Genomic DNA, 23,447 nt, shown 5'->3' with positions numbered 1-23,447 from the left:
GTGTCTTCCCCTCTCCATCCATCCTCCACAACAGCTGCCAAAATGATTCCTAACGTATGTGTCAGACCATGGCACTGCTCTGCTGAAGAAACCCCTGTGGCTTTCTTGCCTCTAGGGTCAAACACACACTCCTCTTTGGCATTTAGAGCCTTTTACAACCAGAATAGAGCCTGCCTTTCCAGGGCTGTTCCATATTTCTTCCCTTTATGCATGTCTCAGTCCAGCCAAAACAGCCCAGTTGCTGTTCCTTACACATGGCAGGCTCTCCATTTCCCATCTCTGTGTATTTGCACAGGCTGCATGGAGTGGGGTTTGTCTCATTATGTGAGACAGGAGTGAAGGAGGAAAGAGTGGCAGAAGGCATTTGGGGGAGATGAGATGAGGAGGAGGGAAGATGGTCCAACTCTCCGCGAATGGCATCAATTTGTTCAGCTGAGAGGGTGATAGAAGGGGAGCTGTGGGAGGTTCGAGGAAGGATGAAAAGGTTTGGAAGAACCAGCAGGGGGACTGGGATAGTGAGTTGATTAGGGCTGTGTAAAAGGATTCCCATGCAGCAGTGAGGGTCCAGTTGAGGTTATGCAACAAAAATTTGTAGGCAGCTAGGTAGCACAGTGGATAAGAGTACCTGACCTGGAGTCAGAAATAGCTGAGTACAAATTCTGTCTCAAATACTTACAGGCTGTGTGATCCTGTGATCACTTAATCTTTGTCTGCCTTGGTTTCCTCATCTGTAAAATGGGGATAATAATAGCATCCATCTCCCTTCCAGGGTTGTTGTGAGGATAAAATGAGATGATATTTGTAAAGCCCTTTGCAGACATTAAAGCACTATGTAAATGCTAGTTATTGTTATTATTATTGTAGTGGGCCCAGCCAGCACATCTATCCATTAATTGGCAAGGTTTTATCAAGTGCGCATTAAGTTCCCAGCCTTGGGCTGGGTCACGCTGTAGGGGCTCCCAAACGCTTGAGAATAGGACACTGTTGGTCTTCTGGCTCTTAATAAGGTTTGGCACATAATCAGTACAAATTGAACTTAGCCTTGCAGCTAGTTTGGAAAATCATTTGAAGCTACCAGATGTGGATTGGCCCTGCCTGTCATGTTAAGCATTGACACCATCCTGCTATACCCACAATTCTTGCTGCTACAGCTTCTTGAATGGGTGAGTGCCTAGATAAAAGCACATAAGCCACTACCCTCCTCCTCCTCCTCCTTGCTCTCTTAGGTTCTCTAAGAGTTTTATGAAAATCAAACATAAAAACACTCAAGGAGACACACAAGATTTGACAGGAAGTCAGAAAAGCACTTTGGGCAGGCTATTTTCCTAAGAGTTTTTGAGACAGACAGAAAGGGAGGTGGAGAGACACAAACGCATATATACATACAGACACACACAGATTTATGCCGTTCAGAAAAGGAAAGTTTTATCAATGAAATTCTGAGGCTATCAAAATAATCATAATTATAATCTTTGGCTAACTACCTTCTTTCATATTTTCTTGTGGCATGGGGGTAACCAACTCATGAAGGCCATCTCCTAAAGTACAGTGAAGCTGTGATCTGTGTCACAGGATGGAGCATGAAACCCTGAGTCCTTAAAGTAGCATCATAGACTTGGAGCTTGAAGGGCCCTGAGAGATTACCTGGCTCAACTCTCATTTTGCAGACTTGGAAATAGGCCCAGCCAGAGGGCAACAATTTGCCCGAGGTCACAGAAGCCATGTCAGAGCCTGGGTTCCAACTCAAATCCTCTAACTTCAGATCTAATGTTCTTTTCATCTCCTGTTGCCCCATCTCCCTTCTCCAGCCCTTTGCCCTGGCTGTTCTCCAAGGCCGGAATGCTTTGTCTCATCCCTTCCACCTCTTTGCATCTCTAATTTGTTTGTTTGTTGTTTTTTTTCTTAGACCCAGCTCAAATGGTACTTTGTGCAGGAGGTCTTTTGAGGTCCTTCCAGCTGCGAATGCTTTTGTCTTTTAGGTTCCCTTCTGTCTACTCTGTATATATCTTGTGTGTGCCTTTTTATATTCATGTTGTCTCCCCTGTAAGCTTTATGAGGGCAGGGACCACTTTTGCCTTTCTTTGTCCCCCTAGTGCTTAGCACTGTGCTCTTAATAAATGCTTGTTAATTGATTTCTGCTATGCCATGTAATTGGAATAAGAAATCATACTAGTCATAAGATCATAGCTCTAGAGGTAGAAGCACCTCAGAGGCCCTTTCATTTCACAGAAAAGGAGATTTAGATCCAAGGAAGTAGTGATCACACAGATAGTGTCAGAAGTCATGAAAAGCCAAATGTCAGCTGAATTTGAACCCAGGCCCTCTGATCCCAGAGCCAGTGCTCTTTCCATTGAACCACACTGCCTTCTCTTTTTATGTGTTTGACTTTTCACTGTTTTCAAAGTAATTTTACATTCATGATCTTACTTGATTCTCACAGTAACCCTGTGTGGTTGGTAGGTTAGGTTTTATTCTCTTTTTATAGATGAGATGACTGAGGTTGAGATGTTCAACAGCTTGCCCTTGGAATATAGTTTTTTTACATTGATTTTCCCCCCCTTAAATACTATCATTGGACAGAGTTTTGATGTCAGCAAGGCCTGAATTCTCAGCAGATATTCCTGAAATTCTGATGCCTCATTGTGGCTTGAAGCATAAACTCTAGCTAACTGGCTGGTCCTCCTGGAAAGCTGGAAGGGTTTGGAGCATGGGCTCAGTAATGGACTGTCAGAGGATCAGGCTGTTGTAAGGATCAAATGAGATACTATTTGTAAAGCACTTAGCACAGTGTCTGGCACAGAGAATGCACTTGTTGAACAAGAAATGCCTGGTCCCTTCCCCTTCCTTTCCCCCAAAGTTGGAAGAGGCTCATTACCAGGTTGGCCATAGGATGATTCATTTTTTGTCCCAAACAACTTTTAAAGAGCATCTTTGAAGCTATAGAGGGATTGAGTTGTACATTGGTGGAAAGAATATGCATACTGACAAAACCATAGATTCTTAAAGCGTGGAAGTATATGATTGGAAGGTTACGTGAGCTTTTACCTTTTCTTCTTTCCTTCACCAGGGATGATGGAATATCACATAATTGAATATTTAGTCTTTCATTACTCCTACCTAGTAGCACTGCTCTCTCATTCCAAAGCATAGTATAGCACAACCTCTACTAAGCAGAGGTTTTGGATATGGGGATCTCACTGAGATAGAGAATTTGTATCTGTCTCCTGTCTCCAAACAAAATTAATCAGCTGATTCTTTGCCAGATAACCCCATTTATTTCCTTAAAAATATGTTTCTTGAGGGGCAGCTGGGCAGCTGGGTGGCGCAGTGGCTAGAGGACTGCCCCTGAAGTCAGGAGGACCTGAGTTCAAATCCAATCTCAGACCAAATGCTTGACACTTTCTAGCTGTGTGACCCTGGGCAAGTTACTTAATCCCAACTGCCTAAAAAAAACAATGTTGCTTGAGTAAAATAGAGAAAATACATACGGTCTCTTCTTCAGCAGTTTCTGGGCCCACTAGCTTTTATTCACTAAGCAGCATTGTAAACTTAGAGTAAAATTAATGTCCTCTTGAAATCTTTACAAGGCCACTCAAGCAACATCTTTTAAAAAATTCTGCCCTCTTATAAAATTTTAGATCTTGCCTTTTCATGACATACTGAAATCAATATATTTGGACTCTCAACAAAGTGTTAATTTGTCTATTGATGCCCAGATTAAAATCCCCTGAAGCAGAGAGCACACCACATTAATCTAACAATATGTAGACTTAGCAGTAAAAGTACATGTTTCTTTTTAAAATCTTCTATTTGTATTGGGTATGTTGACCTGTTATTCTTTACCATTGTAAGTGGTTCTGATTTTCCATCCTTATGAAATCAAGAGTTCTAGAGGAAATGATGGAAATAGATTCTTTGATTTTCATAATAAAATCCTAAACTCTGTAGAAATGATACCTACCTCTTGGGAAAAGATGAATAGATTTCCATCTTCTCTGACTAAGATCTTAGGATCTCAGTTTTTGTCTCAGCTATGTTTCCCATCACTGATCATTTACTAGGAAAACATTCCAATGTGTGTACAGTGTTCCAGACCACCCAAAAAGACAAAGTAGAGATGTCCTGCACAATTCATAAGAAAACAGTCCCATCCTCCAAGATTCCAAATCTTTAAATACTCTGGAAGAGAGAAAGACTGATGGGAAAGGTCTTCATTTTCTGCTCCTTCTGGTCATGAGTTTTTCTCACATGTCCAAAATATGATCAGAGTCTCATACTGATTGTACGCTTTCTAGTTTGTGACTAACTCATCTGGCAGCAAGCACAGAAGAATGAGTGAGAGAGAGAGAGAGAAGAGAAGAGAAGTGCTGTAGAGTGGGAATACGAGCCCATCTCTTGCTGGCTGCCTAGAAGCCTGATGTTGGGGGAGAGGGCCAAAGGGGCCTGGCTTTAATTAGATGTTCCACTTGGGTAAACTGATAGGAATAAATGGCTTGGTTTCTTGCTTTTGAAAAGTAATTATTGCTAAGTCTGGGTTTCCTTTCTGTTCACCCGGGTTATTTTGCTTGCTTTCCCTTTTTTTGAAACCATGAGTGCCTTTATCTTTCAGTAAACTCACCGAGCAGGGCCTCCTTGCCTTGGGTGTAACACTTCACCACTATAAATACATTTGATGAATGATCAGTAATAATGGGACTATTTCCCAAAGATGATTGAAACCAGTAAAGTTCAGTGCTGGTGCAGTTGTCCAAAAACGGGAACAATATCACCTAACTGGCAGAATGGTGAATTTTACAGTCTTTTTGGAAAGCAATATTGATCTGTACAGTAAGAGCTACAAAGTTGCTCATGCCCTAGATCTAATGAAGCCCCTATGAGGACTATTCCCCAAGAATATTATGGACGAGGAAAAAGACTTTCCTACACAAAAATCTTCATAGTAGCACTGTTTGTAATAGCAGCAACCTGGAAACAATGTGTGTCTAAGGATTGGGGGATGGCTGAACAAATCGTGGCACGTGAATGTAATATAAAGTTATTGTGCTGTACTATTCTTATAAGACAAATACTATTCTTATAAGAACAGAAAAAATGGGAAGACTATATGAAATGATGCAGAGTAAGAAAGTAAAGCCAAAAGAACAACGTATGCAGTAGATACAACTTTGTAATCACTAACAGCAACAAAACTCAGATAAACATTAAAAAAAGTGCAAAAGGAGATAAAAAAACAAATAGGATCAGGAGTGGGGAACCTGTGACCTGGAGGCCTCAGGTTCCCCACCCCTGAATTTAATAGGACTGTTTTGTTACAATTTTATTAAAGTTAATATATACCCCTGAATTTAATAGGAATATTTTGTTACAACTTTATTAAAGTTAATATATACCTAAAACTAAACTGTAAATGATGTAAGTTCTTGTGCAATCATTTATAATCAGTTTTTCTGTTGTCCTTTATGTATTCTTGTGTTTGTCAAGGCATGGTTGTTGAGTGTATTTTACAAAAACCTGGGCCATTTTGCTTTCAGTTAGATTTTAGTCATTGTTTGTCTTAGTATTGGAATAATGAAACTCCGTCTGACCCCAGCTTTCCTCTTTTGTAACTGTTTACTAATCACTTTGAAGATGGATGTTGAGGGAGACCTAATTAGAGAATTGTATTTACCTGAAAACTTACATTATGAGTTGTCTCTGCTGGTGCTGAACTGTACTTTCATTCTTTAAGGATCTGTAATTTCCTCCATGTGTGTACTCAGTCTGCTGATGCAGAACATAGCCCTTCCTTGCCTTAGTATGTTATTTCATGAATCGCTGTGACAAATAACAAAAATATTTGTTGTTACCTGGTAGTTAACCTGACAACAAGACAGGCTTAATAAGCAAGCCTAGCGATATTTAGCTGTGCTGGTCCTCAAATGACAGACAGATGTTCCATTACCTGGCCCATCCTCTAACCCTATTCGCTTTGTTTTGTCCAACCAAGATTTGTGGTTTACTCGGACAGCCTTCAGGAACACAGAGCTGCCTACATGCCAGGATGAGAATCAGAGGAGGAATTTAGTGGAAGATGCATTACTTATACTTACTAAATAAAGCTTGGGATGAGCCTTTCCCAAGCACAGCTATGTCACATTCTCAGTTACATCCCAGCCCTATATTTTTTCTTCAAGCCTGAACCAGCCCTAGCAATTAGAATCCTGTACTCAAGCTCTTCCAAGTTTATGGATATCAGATTTTTTTATTATTCTCATCTTGTTTTCCTGTTGGATTTTTTTCCTGCTAGGTACCTTAGATTCCCACCCCCCTCAATCCTATTTTCCTATCTACAGACAACCATTTTCAGAGCTCCAATTCGAGTTGGTTCCTATGCTTTGGGTTCTTTCATTCTCAGAGAATCTAGCTATAAATGATCTATAAAAACATTAAAAAATACTTCAAGAAATATTAAAAGAAACTCTTTTGCAAAGCAGAAAATCCATTTGTAATATGAATAAGCAATCAAATGAGATGTTTGTAAAGCGTATAGCATAATGCTTGACGTGTAGTAGGTGCTACATAAATGCTTATACCATTACATTCCTTAGTTTATCTGTTTGATTATGTATATTTATATACACATACGTACATATATGTTTGTATACACATGCCTATATATGTATATTTGCATATACATACATGTATATATAGTGTACATAACATATTTTTAAAAAATTCCTGGAGAACTTAGTGTTTCTGGTCATGAAGTAGATATTCACTAATACTTATTTGAGTTGTATAGTAGAGGAGTATTTGAATATGAAAAGTTCCCCTGCTACAACTGAGAATAGCACTGGATGCCCTATTTGCAGGGCCGAAGGGCTAAAATTCAGTGCTTCTGATGATCCAACGAAATAAGAATAAGATCTGAAATGACATATACATAGATCTGCTCAAAAACATTTTTTAAGCCAAGAAAAAAGAAAATAGACTAGTTGCACAAGGCAGCTGTAGTTTGTTGGTATGAATACAGTACTGGGAGTCTGGAGTCCTGGGCTCTCGTCTAGTCTTTATCACTTAATAACCTTGTAATGTTGGAGAGAAAGCATTATATTGTCACAGAATTTGAGGGATTGTGGAGATCATCTTGAACCACTTTAGAGTTAAGTATTCCAGAGCTCAGAGAGGTTAGTGACCTACCTGAGGCTAGAGAGGGAAAGAATGGAGCTTAGTAGGATGCAATGGAAGGAGCACTGGATCTGGAGCTGAAGGATCTGGGTTTTAGTCCTGGTCATTTACTGCTAGTGGGATCTTGGACAAGTCATTTGATCTTTCTGGGCCTCAGTTTCCTCATTTGCAGAATGAGGGAAGGGGAAGAGATGATCTTTACAGATCTTTCTAGCCCTAGGTTGGCAGTGCTAATACTATCCTTGGTGTCTGTTTCACAGTGTGTAATGCATGAGGCCCAAATGAGGTGTGTAAAGCATCTTGCAACCCTAAACGTACAATGCAAATGTCAGCTGTTAGAATACAATGAGCCCTTTACTTTTGTCTGTATGCACAGAGAATCATATAAAATCTCCTCGAGGCCAATCCATATTGAAAGACCTTCAGCGAGAACGAATCTAGGACCTCTTCTGGATAGCTCACTTGGTTAGAAAGTTTTTCCTTACAATCAAGCTTTGTTTATTCTGTCTCTTTGTAACTTGTACCCTGTGCTCTGAGTGCTGCCTTAGGGGCCAAGCAGAGCAAGAGTGATTCCTCTGGGGGGTGAGGATGACTTGTCAAGCCCTTCATGCCTGCTTGGTGCTCATGTCCCTCCCCTCTTCTCCCAAGTCTTCTCTTTTCCAGGATAAACATTTCTTTAGCTAGTCCTCATTTGGGATGGTCTCTTGTCCTCTTACCATCTGGTTGTCCTCTGGATAATCTCTGGTTTGTCATTGTTTCCCTTGAAATGTGTCCAGTTAATTCCCTACCTGCTGGTTAATTGAAATTTTGCTGCAGTATTTTCCCCAAACTCTCACCTGTTGCCCTTCCTCTAAAAAAATAAGAATAAAGTTCATGAAAGTAGCAGAAGTTGTGGTGTCACAATAACATCACCAATTCAAAGTAGTTCTGGATTAAAAAAAATACATCTAATAATTGACTCGATAGTGGATAAATCACCAGGCCTGGATTAGCAACACTTGAGTTCAAATGTGGCCTCAGACACTAGCGGTGTGAATCTGGGCGAGTCACTTAACCTGTGATCACTTTTGAGTACATCAGAGTTCTGAAGAGACATTTGTTTCTTCTCCTATTAAAATGTTAGTACTATATTATTATACAGCTCCTTCTCAATGCCCAAATAAATTTACTTTTCTAGGTTTCTCTGGACTTGTGTTTGTATTTCGTAGTTCCTTTTCAACTCTGGCTTTGCATAAGAAATGTTTGAAAGTCCTCTTCCATTAAGGGTCCATTTTTCCTCCTGTAGGATTCTATACTCAATTTTTCAGGGTGTTATTCTTGGTTGTAAGTCTATTTCTTTTGCCTTTTAGAACATTGTATTCCAAGATCACCTCTGGTTTTTAGTAGAAGCTGTCAGTTCTTGTGTGAGCCTGACTGAAGTTCTTTGGTATTTGAAATGCTTATTTCTGGATACTTGCAATTCTGTTTTTCTTTGACACTGGGAGCTTTTACTTCTGGTCTTGACATTCCTAGGATTTTTCCTTTTCAATATTGTTTTAAGAATGACTTTAAGCAAATAAGTTGTTTTGACTATTATAAATACCCAAATTAACTATAAAGGACCTATGAAGGAAGATGCTATCTGCATCCAGAGAAAGAATTGATAAATAGAAGTATGTATAGAATAATTTTACATATATATATATATATATATATATATATATATATAAAGCTATTTATGTCTAATGGTAACCATCTGGGGGGGTGGGAAAGAAAAAAAGGAAAACAAAAAGAAATTTATTTGATAACTATTGTATGTTGAAAAGGAATAGCAAGTTGTACATAGTAGATTTGCAGTTTCATGTTCAATCATCTTTTTTTATTATACTATGTTATAGAAATACTTGTTTTATTCCATAAATTCAAAATCAAATAAAATTTAAAAAATAGATTGAGGATTTTAAAGGGCACCGAGACCACTTATTTCACCACTTATTTTACAGATGAGAAAGATGAGATGGATGAGGCCCAGAGAGGTTAAAAGACTTGCCCATGGTCACACAGTCAATAAATGAAAGGGCTAGAATTTTAACCCAGGTTCTCTGGTTCCAAATCCAGGGCCCTTTCCTACTGTGCCACTTTGCTTTGTGATAGACCATCTTTAGCATCTTGCTGTGGCTCTAGGTCAGCTATCTTGGGGACCCCTCCTTTCCATTTAGAAAAAGCTGTCCGGGAATTTGATAAGAAGAGATCTAAGTCCAGGGAATGAGGTTGAACTAATTACTGGTTTCCTTCTGCATGGCAAACTCTTATTTTAAATTTAATGCTTCTTCGTAGTACCACATTTATATAGGCCTTTAATCCTACATTATTCTTTGTAGCTAATCAATCTCTATATTGGTTACAGCATCATAGCCTAGCTAAAGGAATACTCTCTACTCAAGGCTGCTAGATTGACTTCTGAGCTCCCAAGCCCCTGCTGGCCCTGGGAACAAAGCCTCAATAAATCTGGAGCTCGAAGCATTGGTGTCAGTATCATACACATTGATTAGCAATATCAGGAATCAAAAGCCTTTTAAAGGAGAAGAGAATTTGGGGGAGTAATATTCTTAAAATATAACTTTTGAACCACATGTTATACATCTATGTATGTCTGTATCATCTCTATGTATTGGTGTATTAATATGTATTTAGATAGATAATAGTTTTTAAATAGATAATAGTTGATACCAGAGCGATTCCATTGGTATACTGAAGCCAGAGAGATTTTATACAAACCTCAGTTGTACTGGTTTATACTTTTTTTTACTATTTTATGTAATTGCTACAATATACTATAATATATTAGGCCATATTATTATATATTATCTCAAGAAGGCCTTTATTTATTATGTTGTCATGGCCAAGGAACTAGAGAGCCCCGAGGATCCCCTCTGGCTTTCTTTTCATCATTATTTAAGTATAATGAGTTTTTCAGATTAACGGACTGAGAACTAATCAAGGCAATGAGATCCTGGCCCTGTGTGAGTGAAGTAGGGGACAGGAAGGAACAGAAGCAGGAGGTGGGAAGTGAGCAGAGGCACGACAAGCTCTAGAGGAGGGGGTCTTGACAAGAGGCAGTGACAGCTAAGGAGGTGCCCCAGTGGTGGCCCTGTGGGGGCGGGGTGGAGGAAGAGGGAGAGGAGGGGGAGCAAGAGCTCTGTGGGCATGACTAGAACTCCCAGGTTAGATAGAAGTGAAGGAAAGTGTTTTAATATGTGGGTCCTTTCACTGTGCAGATCACAGCCCATCCACATCTGCTCATCCTGTGGAGTGTTCTTCCGTATATCCTCCACAGAGAATCTGCCCCATTATGCTTGATGTTTCTTGTAGGTTAAAAAACAAAACATTCTGAGGGTACCAGTGCAGCCCACTCTAGCTGCCCGTCTGTCTCTCTTTTATCCGCTGTTTTTGCTATTACTATCACTTCTTTCTCTGCTGGTCCATGGATGCCCAGGATGTTATCTTTTAGGCCACGTCTTGTGTACAACTTATCGTCAGTAGAATGGTACTAGCTACTTATGTGTGCACAATATATAGAATATAACAAATACTAAGCAGAGGAAGTTTATCTGAATTAGTGAATGTTCCAAACTGTAGGGTATTTGAAAAGAAATAGAATTTATTACTTTGTAGTATGTATTTTGAACTGAGCTATCAATGGCCGTGGAAAAGCAAATAAAAACAAATGAATGGGGGCAGCAGTGGGTATAGCTCTGGCCTTGGAGTCAGGAGGACCTAAGTTCAAATCTGACCTCAGACACTTGTCACTTACTAGCTGTGTGACCCTGGGCAAGTCACTTAACCCCAATTGCTTCACCAAAAGCAAAACAAAACAAAACAAAAACAAAAAAAACCAAATGAGTGTTCCTGTTAGGCCTGTGCTGTATAATAATCTTTTCTTAAGATCGTAGAAGGAATTACTGGACTCAGGACGTTAGATGATTTCTACCTTCCGGGGCTCCTCTCTAATCATGTCACCTCCTTTCCAGGCTCTGCCTCCATAGTATTATCTAGAATGTCACACCTTTAGAATTTGTTCGGTCTGAAATTTCACTGGAGATAGTATTAATGCATTAAGAACCATTTGTGCCTCATGTATCCTAAGACCTGTTTGCCATTACATAATGTTAATCAACATGACTAATGAAAGAATTTTTGAATTATGAGAAAACCTGTTGTCTTAAAAATTATTTATTGCCTTAACATAAGCCTGAGTAAGACTGTTTGTGAGTTAGTGACTACTGTAGTTTAACCGACTGAAAAAGGAGCTCGCCTCTGTTTAGGTAAATGGTGGCTCAGACAGGACATTTCCTGAATCAAACGTTCAGCTCCTTGAAGGCCGAGGCTGTCTCATGCTGATCTTTGGCTCCCCAGTGCCCAACAATGGCTCAGGAATAGACGTGCTTAATATGTTTGTTGAATGTATTGGGTTGAATTCTGTAAAATCCAGTAGCACACAGATGGGGTGACCCAAAGTTACTCACTAAACCCTGGGAAGGCACCCCTTGAAATGCTGGGGACAAAAGAAAGTACTGTTTTACACATTAAGTGATGAACATTGCACTTGCAACCCCCAAGCCGTTCTGTGAGCACAGGATACCAGTGCATGTGATGCGTGATAAATCTCTAGTGTTCGATTTTGCTTTCCTGATTGATGAGGCCCTAACCTGGACCATCTGCACATTCTGTTCACTTCCACTTGGCTCCAGATCCTCTCCATTCGTCACCCTCTTCTTCTCCTCCTCCTCTCTAGCTGCCTTTATGTGTTGTACATGTTAGAATGTAAACTACTTGAGAGAAGGATTTTCTCGATTTCTAGTATTTGTGTGCCCAGGGCTTAACACAGAACTTGGCACACATAGTGCCATTAATACACACTCCATCTAGCCAGTCATCTTACCTTCAAGAGCTTAATACCTTCCTGGCATTCTGAGGTTTATGTCATAGAAGATAACTATTTCTTCTATAGGGTTTTTTCTTGATAACATTGTTGTAGCCTGAATTTTGAACTAGATAGAATGTTAGTCTGACTTGGTGTGACATTTCTGATATTCTTATCAGGTGTACATTTTTTATTAGTTATCAAGTTGAATAATTGTTTTCAGTAGATTCATCCTCTTTCTTTTTCTCACATACCAAGAAGTCTGAGGGATATAGAATAAAAAGCTATCCCATGGAATCAATAAAAGAAAATTTATATTGATTGTTTTAAAAAGTTATAATGAGTTACACTAATTTGAGCCTCACTACTGCCTTTGCTCATTTAGATCATAAAGTGTACGAGCTTGAGTATGAAGGACTAAAGAGGAAAGTGGGAAGGATACTGTCTTGTTTAGTAGGATGGACAGAAGTAAAGAAAGCCTATATCATTAGGGAATGTTCTCCCAGGCATGTAGCCATTACCTTATTCTCAAAGTTTCAACATCAGAAAAACTGGATTCTCTTCAAAAATAGAAACCCATTGAATCAGTGGAAAATGGCGCCTTTTGGGTCCAACCCCGAGATACTTGCTGCTAGTGGGTATTTTCTATCCTGCCAACGTCACCTGGAATTGGATTCTCTCCTTTTCCACCTACGTCAGTCACTGCCATTTGGTGTTTTTAGGCCTGTTTCAGAGCAGTACTGCTTCCTGAATTCCCAGTGTGAATTAAGCTGTTATGTATACTGTTACCCTTTTGATGGAGTTGTTGGTCAGTGAGACTAAGAGATTTACTCTCTGAGCTTCTGAATGTAGTAAAACTCTTGGCGGCCTTTTGTCTCCTAGAACAGAATTATTTATGAATTGCAACCAGTAATTTCTATATACAGCAAATGTTTCTATATATACACTCATGCATTGTTTGTATAGTACTATTTTAAGATCTGTCACATTTTCTAGAGTATTTTTATGGTGGGAAAATTCAGTTGGAAAAATGTGCTTCATTCTTGTGGGACTGTGAAGGTAAAGGAGCTACTTTTGTGAAATGGAGCTTTTTTTTTTTAGATCTAAACGGTCCAGAAATAGCCAAGTGCTGTCCCCCTAAGTGAACTTGAACATCTCCCTTTAGGGGAGCCTGACTGCTCAGTTTAATCCTTGTAAGGACAGCAACCCAGTGGCCAAACTAGATCGGTAGCTTGCACAGATCAAAAAAGAAGCCCACTTAGAGTGTATGTGAGATTGTTAGGATCCTTTCAGTGGTAGTCTCTTCCTCGCTCTCGTTATGCTATCTCTTTATGTTTTGCAGTAACTCACAGGGTAATGGATTTTTCAGGGTACTGCATATATGGACTCTTGGCTTTCAACCCCATTTGCTGTCAATTCCCTTCCCTTCTGCCCTAACACTGTTCCACTATCCAAGCACAGTAGATGGAGCGTTGGGCCTGGAGTCAGGAAGACCTGGGTTCAAATCTGGTCTCAGACACTTACTAGTTGTGTGACCCTGGGCAAGTCACTTAACTGCTGTCTGACTTAGTTTCCTCTCCTGTAAAATGGGGATAATAGTAGCACCTACCTCATAGGGGTGTTGTGAGAAAACTGTTCCCTTCCCTCCTCCCCATATATACACACATAGAGATGGGACTCATTGTTGGTGTTGGTCATAATAGCAGATAAAGGCTTATAAATAAAGGAAACAAAGTCTTGGGTCCACGTATTAGACTGTATGGAACGATGATGATTAGAATTCAGTATAAAGTCTTACAAGTAGGTTTAAAAAATCAATGACATTAGAGAGGTAAGGTGTGGTTAGAAAGTATACCTGGTGTTTAAATGAACTATAAGCTTAAGATGGGTCAGCAGCATGAGGTAGCCACCCGGAATATTAAAAACTTACATTTAGTTAATGCTTTAAGGTTACCAAGTGTTTTCCCCACAATGTTATGAGGTAGTATAGATACTATTAACCCCATTTTACAGATAAGGAAACTGGTATTAATTTAGTTAATCTATTAATTAATAGAGATTAATAGATTTAACCATGCAGCTAATAATATGTATGAAAGATGGGATATAAACTCAGGCCTCCTGATTTCAAAGTCTAAAGCATTTTATATTACATCAAAAAGTGACTTTCAAAAAAAACACCCAAACCCTAATTCTGGAGTTCTTAACCTTGGGCCAGGAACTTTTTTTTATATTTGAATAACTATTTCAATATGATGTGTTTCCTTTGCAATCCTATGGATTGTATTCTATGCATTTAAAAACACAAATCTGAGAAGGGTACTTGGGCTTCTCCAGACCGTGCTGGCTGAGGGAGGGGGCCAGGCCATGGTACATGAACAAGGTAAAGGAGCCCCAGGCCAAGGAAAGTTGTACAATCACCTCCCCACCCCTACACCTGTAATCTATCTGTTGTGACCAGTTTGGGACACATCATTTTAGGAAGGATGTTGAGAAACTGGCGTGAGTCCAAAGGAAGGCAGCCAGGGATAGTGAGAAAGGTTAAAGGAACGTGTAGATGTGTAGCCTGGAAGAAAAAAAACTTGGTAGAATAACAATAATGATAATAGTTAACATTTATATAGTATTTTAAGATTAGCAAAGCAGTTCACATGCATTATCTCTTCAGATGTTTGAAGAGTTGCCATATGAAAGGGGAATTCGATTTATTCTGTTCTAAAGTACAAAGCTGTGTCCCTGGACCCTGGCACTCAATCCTACTCTCAAAGAGCTTTAAATTTAACCGTGGAAACAACTTATAGCAGTTCCAAAATGTCTTCAAAATATTTTCTCATTAAACTTTTTGTTAAGGGCTTAATAAATTTCTGTTGTCTTGACATTCCAGTAACCAGAAGAAGGGGTGTGCTGGTAAATGTTTAACAACCAGCTTTCAGGGGGGTGGGGGGTGGGGAATGTACCTATGGCAAACTCTAAAGTTCAATCTGCACTATTAACATTTCCTCCATCACTTTTTTAAGCTGAGGCAATCAACAACAAAATAAACCAAGTCCTGACTTGTAGCATTTGCCAATTTCCAAGGTGTAACAGCTCACACTGAAAATTTAACAATCGGGTCCAGTGCAGTTGGCTCCAACACTGCCCTGGTTCCAAAGATCCCAAAGGATCCATTTCTTCTTTGCTTCTGAGACATGTAGAGAAGGAGCAGATCAGACTTGCCAATGATCTAGGCAAAACCTGCTTTCCTTGGGGCAGAATGATTTCCTTCGGTTCAGCTTGAATAGAAAATCATGTGTTTTGATATTGGCCAGGTCTTCTAGTCTAATGTGGACTAGGATGGAAGGGAATAAGCATTTATCTAGTGCCTGCTATAGGCCAGGCTAGCGCTTTTTATGCATATTATCTCATATGATCCTCACAACGGCCCTACGAGGTAGGTGCTATTATTATTTCCATTTTAGAGTTGAGGAAACAGAGACAAATAGAGGTTAAGTGACTTGAACTCAGGTCTTCCTGACTGCAGGCCCAGTCCTCTATTTACCGTACCACTAGCTGCCTTTAATGATTCTTATTGGAGCAAGTTTCATTTTTGGTTCACATTTATTTTTTTAAAAAATTCATCTCTTTTGTGATTGTGCTTCTTTGAAATCATCAGCCTAAAAAGGACCTCTCCAGTGGACTTGTTTCTTTCTTTTTTTTTTTTTTTTGGATGGGAGGGGAGAAATATATATACACTTGGGATGGTAGTTAAACCTCTGGGATAATGGAGGAAATTTCTAGATCCTGACCAGCTAGGAAATTGGGCAGAATCTGATAAGATGAGATTTAATCGGGATAAATGTAAAGTCTGACACATGGCCTCAGGAAACTGACTTCCCAAACACAAAATGAGGGAGCCCTGGGTAATGTAGCACTTTGTCAAAAAAGGTCGAAGGGATTTAATTGGCCTGCAAGGTCAACATGAAGCAAGAGTGAGATATTAGCCAAAAAAGCTAATGTGATCTTGGGCCTCATGAGGAGAGGTCCAGCTCTGAGGAACAGGAGAAGGTGTTTGCTCCATGCTCTGTCCTAGTGAGACCAGGTATGACCAGGTAGACTGAGTCCAGTTCTCGGCTCTTTAGTTTAAAACAGCTCTTGTCCAGAGTGGAGGCGGAGACCTCTGTAGACAAAAGGAAGCTTGGAGGAAAAGCTGCAGTTGGCTAGTGGTTGAAGACAGAGACTGCACTTTGGACGCGCTGCATTTACAGTGGCTGCAGAGGGAGCCACAGGTCGGTCAGGCCACTGAAACTCCACCACCAGAAGGCATCGTGTTCCCGAACCCTGTTTTTCTCCCTGAATTTCACCAGTTTCAATCAGTTACACACACACACACACACCTGGTTGTAATGCAACAAAGGGACAATTTAATTAGAATAGAAACATAGAACAAATAACAGGAAAGGAACATAAACAGCAAATACTCTTAAACTATTCCTAAGAAGACCATCCTGAAACCAAGTCCTCTCTCCTCTTGTATTTTCGGCAGAGCAGGAGAGGGGCTCAGGCCATTTCATCATCTTCTTATTAACTCTCCATTCTCCCCAACTCAGGATTCCGGGGATTGTACATTGCAAAAAGTCCCTGGTCAGGGACATAGTGACTCAGTCCATGAAGACACATACACAAATAACTTAACATATAACACAACGTATAACACGCTCCGTGTGCTGTAGAGGTATACAAAACAGTACCCCAAGCTCTGAGGGGAATGATCACCACTGATGGGGATGATAAGTGAATACTTTGGGGCATATCAACTCAAAAGAACACTGGGTTTGGAGCAGGAAGACCCGAGTTCATTGTTCAGTTCAGACATTTTCAACTTATGTGAACATAAGCAAATCACGGATGGATCTCAGTGCTTAGTTTCCTCATCGACAAAAGCAGGGAGCAGGACTAGATGATGGCTCAGTGGTCATCTCTTTGGAGAAGAGCATTGTTAAAGGAAATACCTCCCTTGGGGCAGTCAGCTTTTCAATTAGGTACTTAGGTATTTTCAACCTCAGAAAGTAGCTGCTGAGGCCGGGGATGTTCATCTTTGGACTCAGAAAGAAATACAAAGCAGAAGTAATAGTCAGTGATTTCAGGTCCCATCTTGGGCTTGCCTAGGCTGGTCCCTGTAGACTGCCATTGCCATGTATTTGTTGTGGGCCCATGGCCTCTGTGGGAGGGGGGAAGGGAAAGGAGAGAAATCTCTTCCTTTGCTGAAAGTGCAGGGAAAGGCCTGCTTGGATGTATCCCCAAAAGAGTTTCCTCTAGTGCAAAATGAATAAATTGGACAAGATAATCTCTAACCTCTCTCCCTTATGAGATTTCAGGAAATGGCCCCACTTTCAGAACCTCAAGTCTAAAAATGACAATGGAAAGGGGAAATTGGAAACCAGTTGAGTGGGAGAAATTTCAGGAGAACCCCAAACCACTGTAAGGTTTCAGGGCTAGATCCTTATTTCTCTTAGCTCGGTAAGAACATCTCTATCACTTGCTCACTAGGGAAAGGAATAATTTATGCTACATGTGTTTGATTCACATCTGTATTTCACAGATATCTGTCTCCTTCTGGTTATATGATCTGATTGCTCTACTTACCTTTAGTGTCAGATAATTGCTTTTACTGATTGTTCTCTGTCCTTTTCTTAGAATCCAGGAATCCATCAGTTCTTGGTCAGTTTCCCCAGAGTCCCTTCTTCTCCCTTTAAATCCTTAACAACTCATTATTTGCAGGATTGGAATCCAGAAGGGTCCTGGTGGAACTCAGTTCCTCCATTTTTTGAACCTGCAAAACGTTTCTGGTTTATCCATAGTAATTCTAACTCTTGAATTCACCTTGACATTTCCCTTTTGATGAATACCTTGATTTGGCTGGAACATTTTGCTCTTGGCTGCAGATGGTGACACAGTTAAAATGAATTGCATTGTCATTCTCAGAAATTATTAATGCAGGCAAGAAGACCTCGTTTCTTGGGCCCATTTTTAGTGCAAGGAAGAGGAAAAGTTGAGAAAGTACTATGTATGTCTCACCAGCGATCTCAAAGCAAACAGAAAGATTATGGCCACAGAGGCTAACCAGGGAAGCTCTTGACAGGCTTGGGAATGGATGACAGACAGTGAGATAGGAAAAAAAATGGGCTTTGACTTTAGACATTGCTTTAATCCCTTCAGTAATTTCACATTGAAAAAAGCACAGCTCCTATGAACAATTTTTTCTTGAGTATGGTCTTTCAGATCCCTTGGTGTTGTGGGGTTGGTATTTAAAATATGTCCATCTGCATTTAAACGAATTGCTCCAAGACAATCAGATTATGCAGTAGTTACTTTGGTGAGAATAGCACCTCAGAGGAATGGAAACTTCATTTTGAGTCTAATATTAGACCTTGCTTTGGAAAATTCCTTTTAAATGATCACAAGCTGGGAATAGCAAAAGAATGTAACTTTCGACAGACAGCATTCACCAAGAATTTTTAACTGCTTATGGTGGGTCCCTGGGAAAGCAGATGTGAAAAACTTTACCGGACTGAATAGGCTTGACCTGATGTAGTGTTTATATTGGTCCTTGATAAGTTTCCTCCCTAGTCTAATTTGCTCAAAATATTTTCATTCTTTGAACATGAGTGGGTCTGAAATGGAAATTATTAGGATGCCTGTTTGTCTAACAATTTGAACTTCTGTGCTTGTAGACATGATTGCCTAGAAAGGGGTTGAAGTCAAAGAAACTGAGCTCTTGGAGTAATCTTCTCAGGCCCCTTTAGAAGCTACTCTGAGGTCATAGGGTTAAGAGTAGTGCTGGGAGAATAGAAAATACTGCCTCCAGACCCAAAGCCAATTTTGAGGGGATAGTTGGTGCTGGGAGCCTGAGCAGACCTGGCCTTGTAGTCTGAGCTCAACTGGAGGTTACAGGATGAACTCACTGCATCTGTAGTTTTTTTTGTTTGTTTGTTTTGTTTTGTTTTTTTGGTTAGGCAGTGGAGTTAAATGACTTGCCCAAGGTCACACAGCTACTAAGTGTTATGTGTCTGAGGCTGGATTTGAACTCGGATCCTCCTGAATCCAGGGCTGGTGCTCTATCCACTGTGCCACCTAGCTGCCCCGTACATCTGTAGTTTTAATGAACTTTTGTTACCCATGGCTCATCGGGCTTCCTTGAAAGGACTCCTGGTCTGGACTGCCACAGACCTGGATTCATCCTAGAGAGATCCTAATTGCAAAAGATTCCTTTTCTTGTTTCTCTCTGGCTCATTATGCTACCACCTCAGATAAGGTCTTGGATGAGGAGAGGGGAAGTCTCTAAAACAGAACTTAACTATGGCTCATGCCTACGGTCTCCCCCAAAGGGAAGAATTTGTTATGCTGTCAGATATCAGCCCTGAGTCTGCTATTTACCACTTTGTAATCTCCTTAATTGTTCAAAGTGGTAGATGTCAGGCATGGGGCATCTATTTATTTCCTTTACCATAGAAGAAATGCTTAAAACACAGAAGACTCAGAAATGTGCATTAATAAATACTTCCAACATGAAACAATAACCTATCGCCTTTATTGTACTCTGCTGAGAGGTAAAGTCTTCTGCAAAGCTTGTGGTATTGCTGAAAAGATATTTTGTATTCGCCCCAAAAATGTACTAGACGATACAACTCACAAAATTGTGATTTTCAGGTCAGGCAACATTAGCTTGGATTTTCTTAGACCTTTCGGTCTTTGCGTGCTCCTGGCAGTGGTCATTTTCTTTGAGAAGGGTATAATTGCAGAAGCCATCTCCTGCTGGGCAGCCAGCTCTGACTTAGGAACTCTGGATCTCTCAGATTCACAAAGTAGCTGCTGAGGCTGGAAATGCCCATCCTATGGGATAACTGTTTGGTGAGCTGTGCTCAAAGAAAGAAATACAAAACAGAAGACAGGCAGAGAATTGAGGTCCTATTTCAAGTTTTCCTCGGCAAACCCTTGTTCATCACCATTGCTATGTGTTCGCTGAGGACCACCATGGCCTTTGTGTAGGGAGGAAGAGAAAAGAAAGAAACTCTCTCAGTCCTTTTCTAGAAATGCAAAGGATAGATGGCCTGGATGTGCAAAGAGCTTTTTCACAGTTATTATATCCTGCTGATGGAGTAACTTCTCTTGGTTGAGTCTCAATCTTCTTTGATGACCCTGCCACCCCCACTGCCAGTCAAGGGGACATTGGAGGGCCAATCAGGAATTGATGGGTTTCACTTGTCCTTTAGCAAGGGACAGAGCATAGGACTATCTATACATATGTTCTATGGAATGGCCCCTGCCACACTTTCTTTAAAGAAGAAAATTGAGCAAGTTTTCTTGGATAGAGATAGAAATGGCCAGCATGAGTTTTTGATCTGTGCTCTAATCATGATTGAACACTGACAGATCTAAATGTAAATGTAAAGGACAAATGACCTTCCATTTAGAACTTAAAATCTAACAGTTTAACTTATCTTATACATAAAGTTCTGTTCATTTCATGGCTATATGCCACCTTCATATACTGAGTTTCCACAAGAAGTGATAGCATGTTTGTTTTAGATGCTCCAATCTGTGATGGAACCCTAGAGAATTTCTGTTTGTTATAGGTTCAGAGACATGTAGGAATAGATTTCAAACTGAGAGGGACCATTGAGACTATCAGTGCCAACTCTCCTCATTTTACAGATGAGCACCTGAGGATGAAAGAGGTCAACTTGTCTAGGATCACATAGCTAGTAAGCATCTGAGATAGGACATGAACCGAGGTCTTCCCAATACCAAATCCAGCCCTCTGACCATTATGCTATACTTGAAAGTACTTATTGAGTAATTTAAGTCCTTTGCCAGATATTGGGGGTGGTGGTGGTGATGGAGAAGGGCATAGGGATGAGTAAGTGACTTTCCTTTAGAGAGTTTACATTTAAGGGGATCAAATAAGATATAGATACATAAATCTAGGATACAAGCTATGATATGTTCAATTTATATACCTCCAGCTGAAGAGTATAGACAATAAATGCTATAGAGGCTCAATGGAGAATGAGAGCACTTCTGGCTGGAATAACACATAAGGCTTCCTGGAGGAGGCATAACTTGACCTTAAAGGTGAAGGGTGGGTAGAATTCAGATAGGAAGGGGAAGAGCAGTCTATGTGAGGGAAGTAACATGGACAGAGGTATCAAAGTAGGCATAAGCAAGGGAGAGTAACATGATGGCAGAAGGAAGATGAGTCTAGCAGCCTCTGTGGAGCAGGTTGGAGGAAGTGAGACTGGGGCCAGAGAGATTCATTAAGAAAGTATTAGAGTAGTCCAAGGGTGAGGTAGTGAGAATCTAAGCAAAGGCCATGATAGTGGGAATGAAAAGGAGGGGACGGATGTTAGAGATCTTCCTACAGAAGGAACAGTTAACTGCTGAAGACCAGCTCCATTAAAAAGGAGAGAACTATGAAGCACCAATTGAATTGATGAAGAGGTGACAGCCGTTCTGGCTTAGTGGGCCTCACTTTGGAAAGCTTGGAACGCTTGACCATCTTGACTTGCTTTCTATCCACCTACATCCATTTTACAATGCAGATGCTCATGTTGCTAATTCATTATTGATTTTACTTTACTTTGGAATAAGACTTGCATAGCTCTGAAGTTCTGTTTAGGTTTGGAAACTTTTTAAACTATTCTATTTTTCCCCGAAGGTAAATCTCACCTGGCCATAGTGCAGCGGGTAAACAATGAGGGAGAAGGGGATCCGTTCTATGAAGTGCTGGGAATTGTCACTTTGGAAGATGTGATTGAAGAAATCATCAAGTCGGAGATCCTGGATGAAACAGATTTGTACAGTGAGTAGAATGACCTTTGCTTTCTTTAACATTGACTATGGTTCCTCCCACATCTTTGCAGGTTGCTGACTGTCTTGGTTTTGTTATTCTATCCTCTCTAAGCTGTTGCTTAAAATTAATCTGATACAATCTATTTTGTGTGCCAGTCTTGACATGGGTGGGAAATCTGAGGAGGTTACCATGCTCTTAGGAGAGGTAAAGCCTGTGATGGGATTAGGGTTGGGTGATAGCAGTGTTTCCTGAGAAGCCATATGCTCCATGGGCCCGCTGCCTTACCCCTCTTTCCTGATGTTACTGAGTTTGTGCTTTGCTGAGAAACCCAGGCCATCATCGCTCTTACTAGAGCAGTGGGCTTAATGGTTAGCTTTATTGTCATGGGTACAACTGAGCCTTGCATAATCATATTCTCTCTTTGGTAGATGTTTCTTGTTTGGTGGGTTTGTTTGTTTTTTAAAAGATGAGCTATTTCTACATAAGTACACTCTGTGGCTTAAAATCTCTCAGCAGTGGGGAGTTGAGCTAGTAAATGAGGTCAGTGAACTGCTAGATTAAAACTCTGCTTGAAGCCCTTACTAGAACCTGGATTTCTCTTTGCTCAGAACCCTCGGGCAGACATGAGCGATTGTGGTAAAGAACAGGAAAGCTGTACAATGCAATGCCAACTGAGGCCCCTCCAGATCTATAGTTTATATTACCTAATCTTCATACTTTACTGAGTAAAGAGTCCCCCTCCTCTCCTGCCCTAATCTGCATATCCACATCAGCTCCTTTACTACCATCAGCAATCTCTCAGCAAGCGTCTATTAAGTGCCTGCTGTGTGTCAGGCACTGTGCTTGATGCCAGGGAGACAAATACAATAAGTTAAATAATCCCCTCTGGAGCTTACTTTCTAACTGAGGAGAGGATAAATATATATATGTAAGTATAATGTAAAATATACGTAAAGAGAATCAATACAAATGAATACAAAGAAGTTAAATACAAGTTAGTTTGAGAGGGGATCAGGACAAGTTCCACTTAGAAGATGATGCTTAAACAGTCCAAGAGAAGGATTCTGTGAGGGGGAGGGGAGGAAGGAGGGCATCCTAGGCATGAGGAATGGCCAGTGCAAAGGCAGAGAAAGAAGAGATATGGTGACATATAGTTGGTGAGGGAGGGTTTGTCTGAGCTGAAGGACACTGGGGGATGTGAGGAGGTGAGCAATAAGTAATGTAGTAAGTCTGGAAAGATAGGTTGGGTCAAGGTGATGTAGGGCTATAAAAGCTAAATAGAGGAGCATCTATTTGATTCTAGGCAATAGGAAACTATGAGAGTTAATTGAGTAGAGGAGTGACATGGTTAGTCTCTGACGAAGAGGTTGTTCTCTTCTCACCAAGGCCCCCTGCTTGTGCCCTTGATCTCATCTCTGCCCATCTTCTCTGATCTTCACTCTCTCCATCTCTAATCTGAAGTCTTTCCTTATAAAGGCCCAGCATCTCAGGCTGGCATCCTTAATCCTGTCTTCCTTTCCAAACTCCAAGACACAGCTGTCCACATCC

General features: G+C 40.4%; 1 protein-coding gene across 2 annotated transcripts in view; it reads left to right on the top strand.

Moving 5' to 3' along the window:
* Positions 1 to 23,447, top strand: part of CNNM2 (cyclin and CBS domain divalent metal cation transport mediator 2) — a 160,176-nt gene that overhangs the window by 84,029 nt on the left and 52,700 nt on the right. For both annotated transcript variants that reach the window (XM_027852242.1, XM_027852241.1), the window contains exon 2: positions 21,765 to 21,908. In XM_027852242.1, the coding sequence (XP_027708043.1) occupies positions 21,765 to 21,908 (144 nt within the window). The remainder of the gene's footprint in view (positions 1 to 21,764; positions 21,909 to 23,447) is intronic.

This window comes from Vombatus ursinus, unplaced genomic scaffold, assembly GCF_900497805.2.
Source record: "Vombatus ursinus unplaced genomic scaffold, bare-nosed wombat genome assembly UNPS02009205.1, whole genome shotgun sequence".
Lineage (NCBI taxonomy): Eukaryota > Metazoa > Chordata > Mammalia > Diprotodontia > Vombatidae > Vombatus > Vombatus ursinus.
This window is presented reverse-complemented; position numbering and strand designations above follow the sequence as displayed.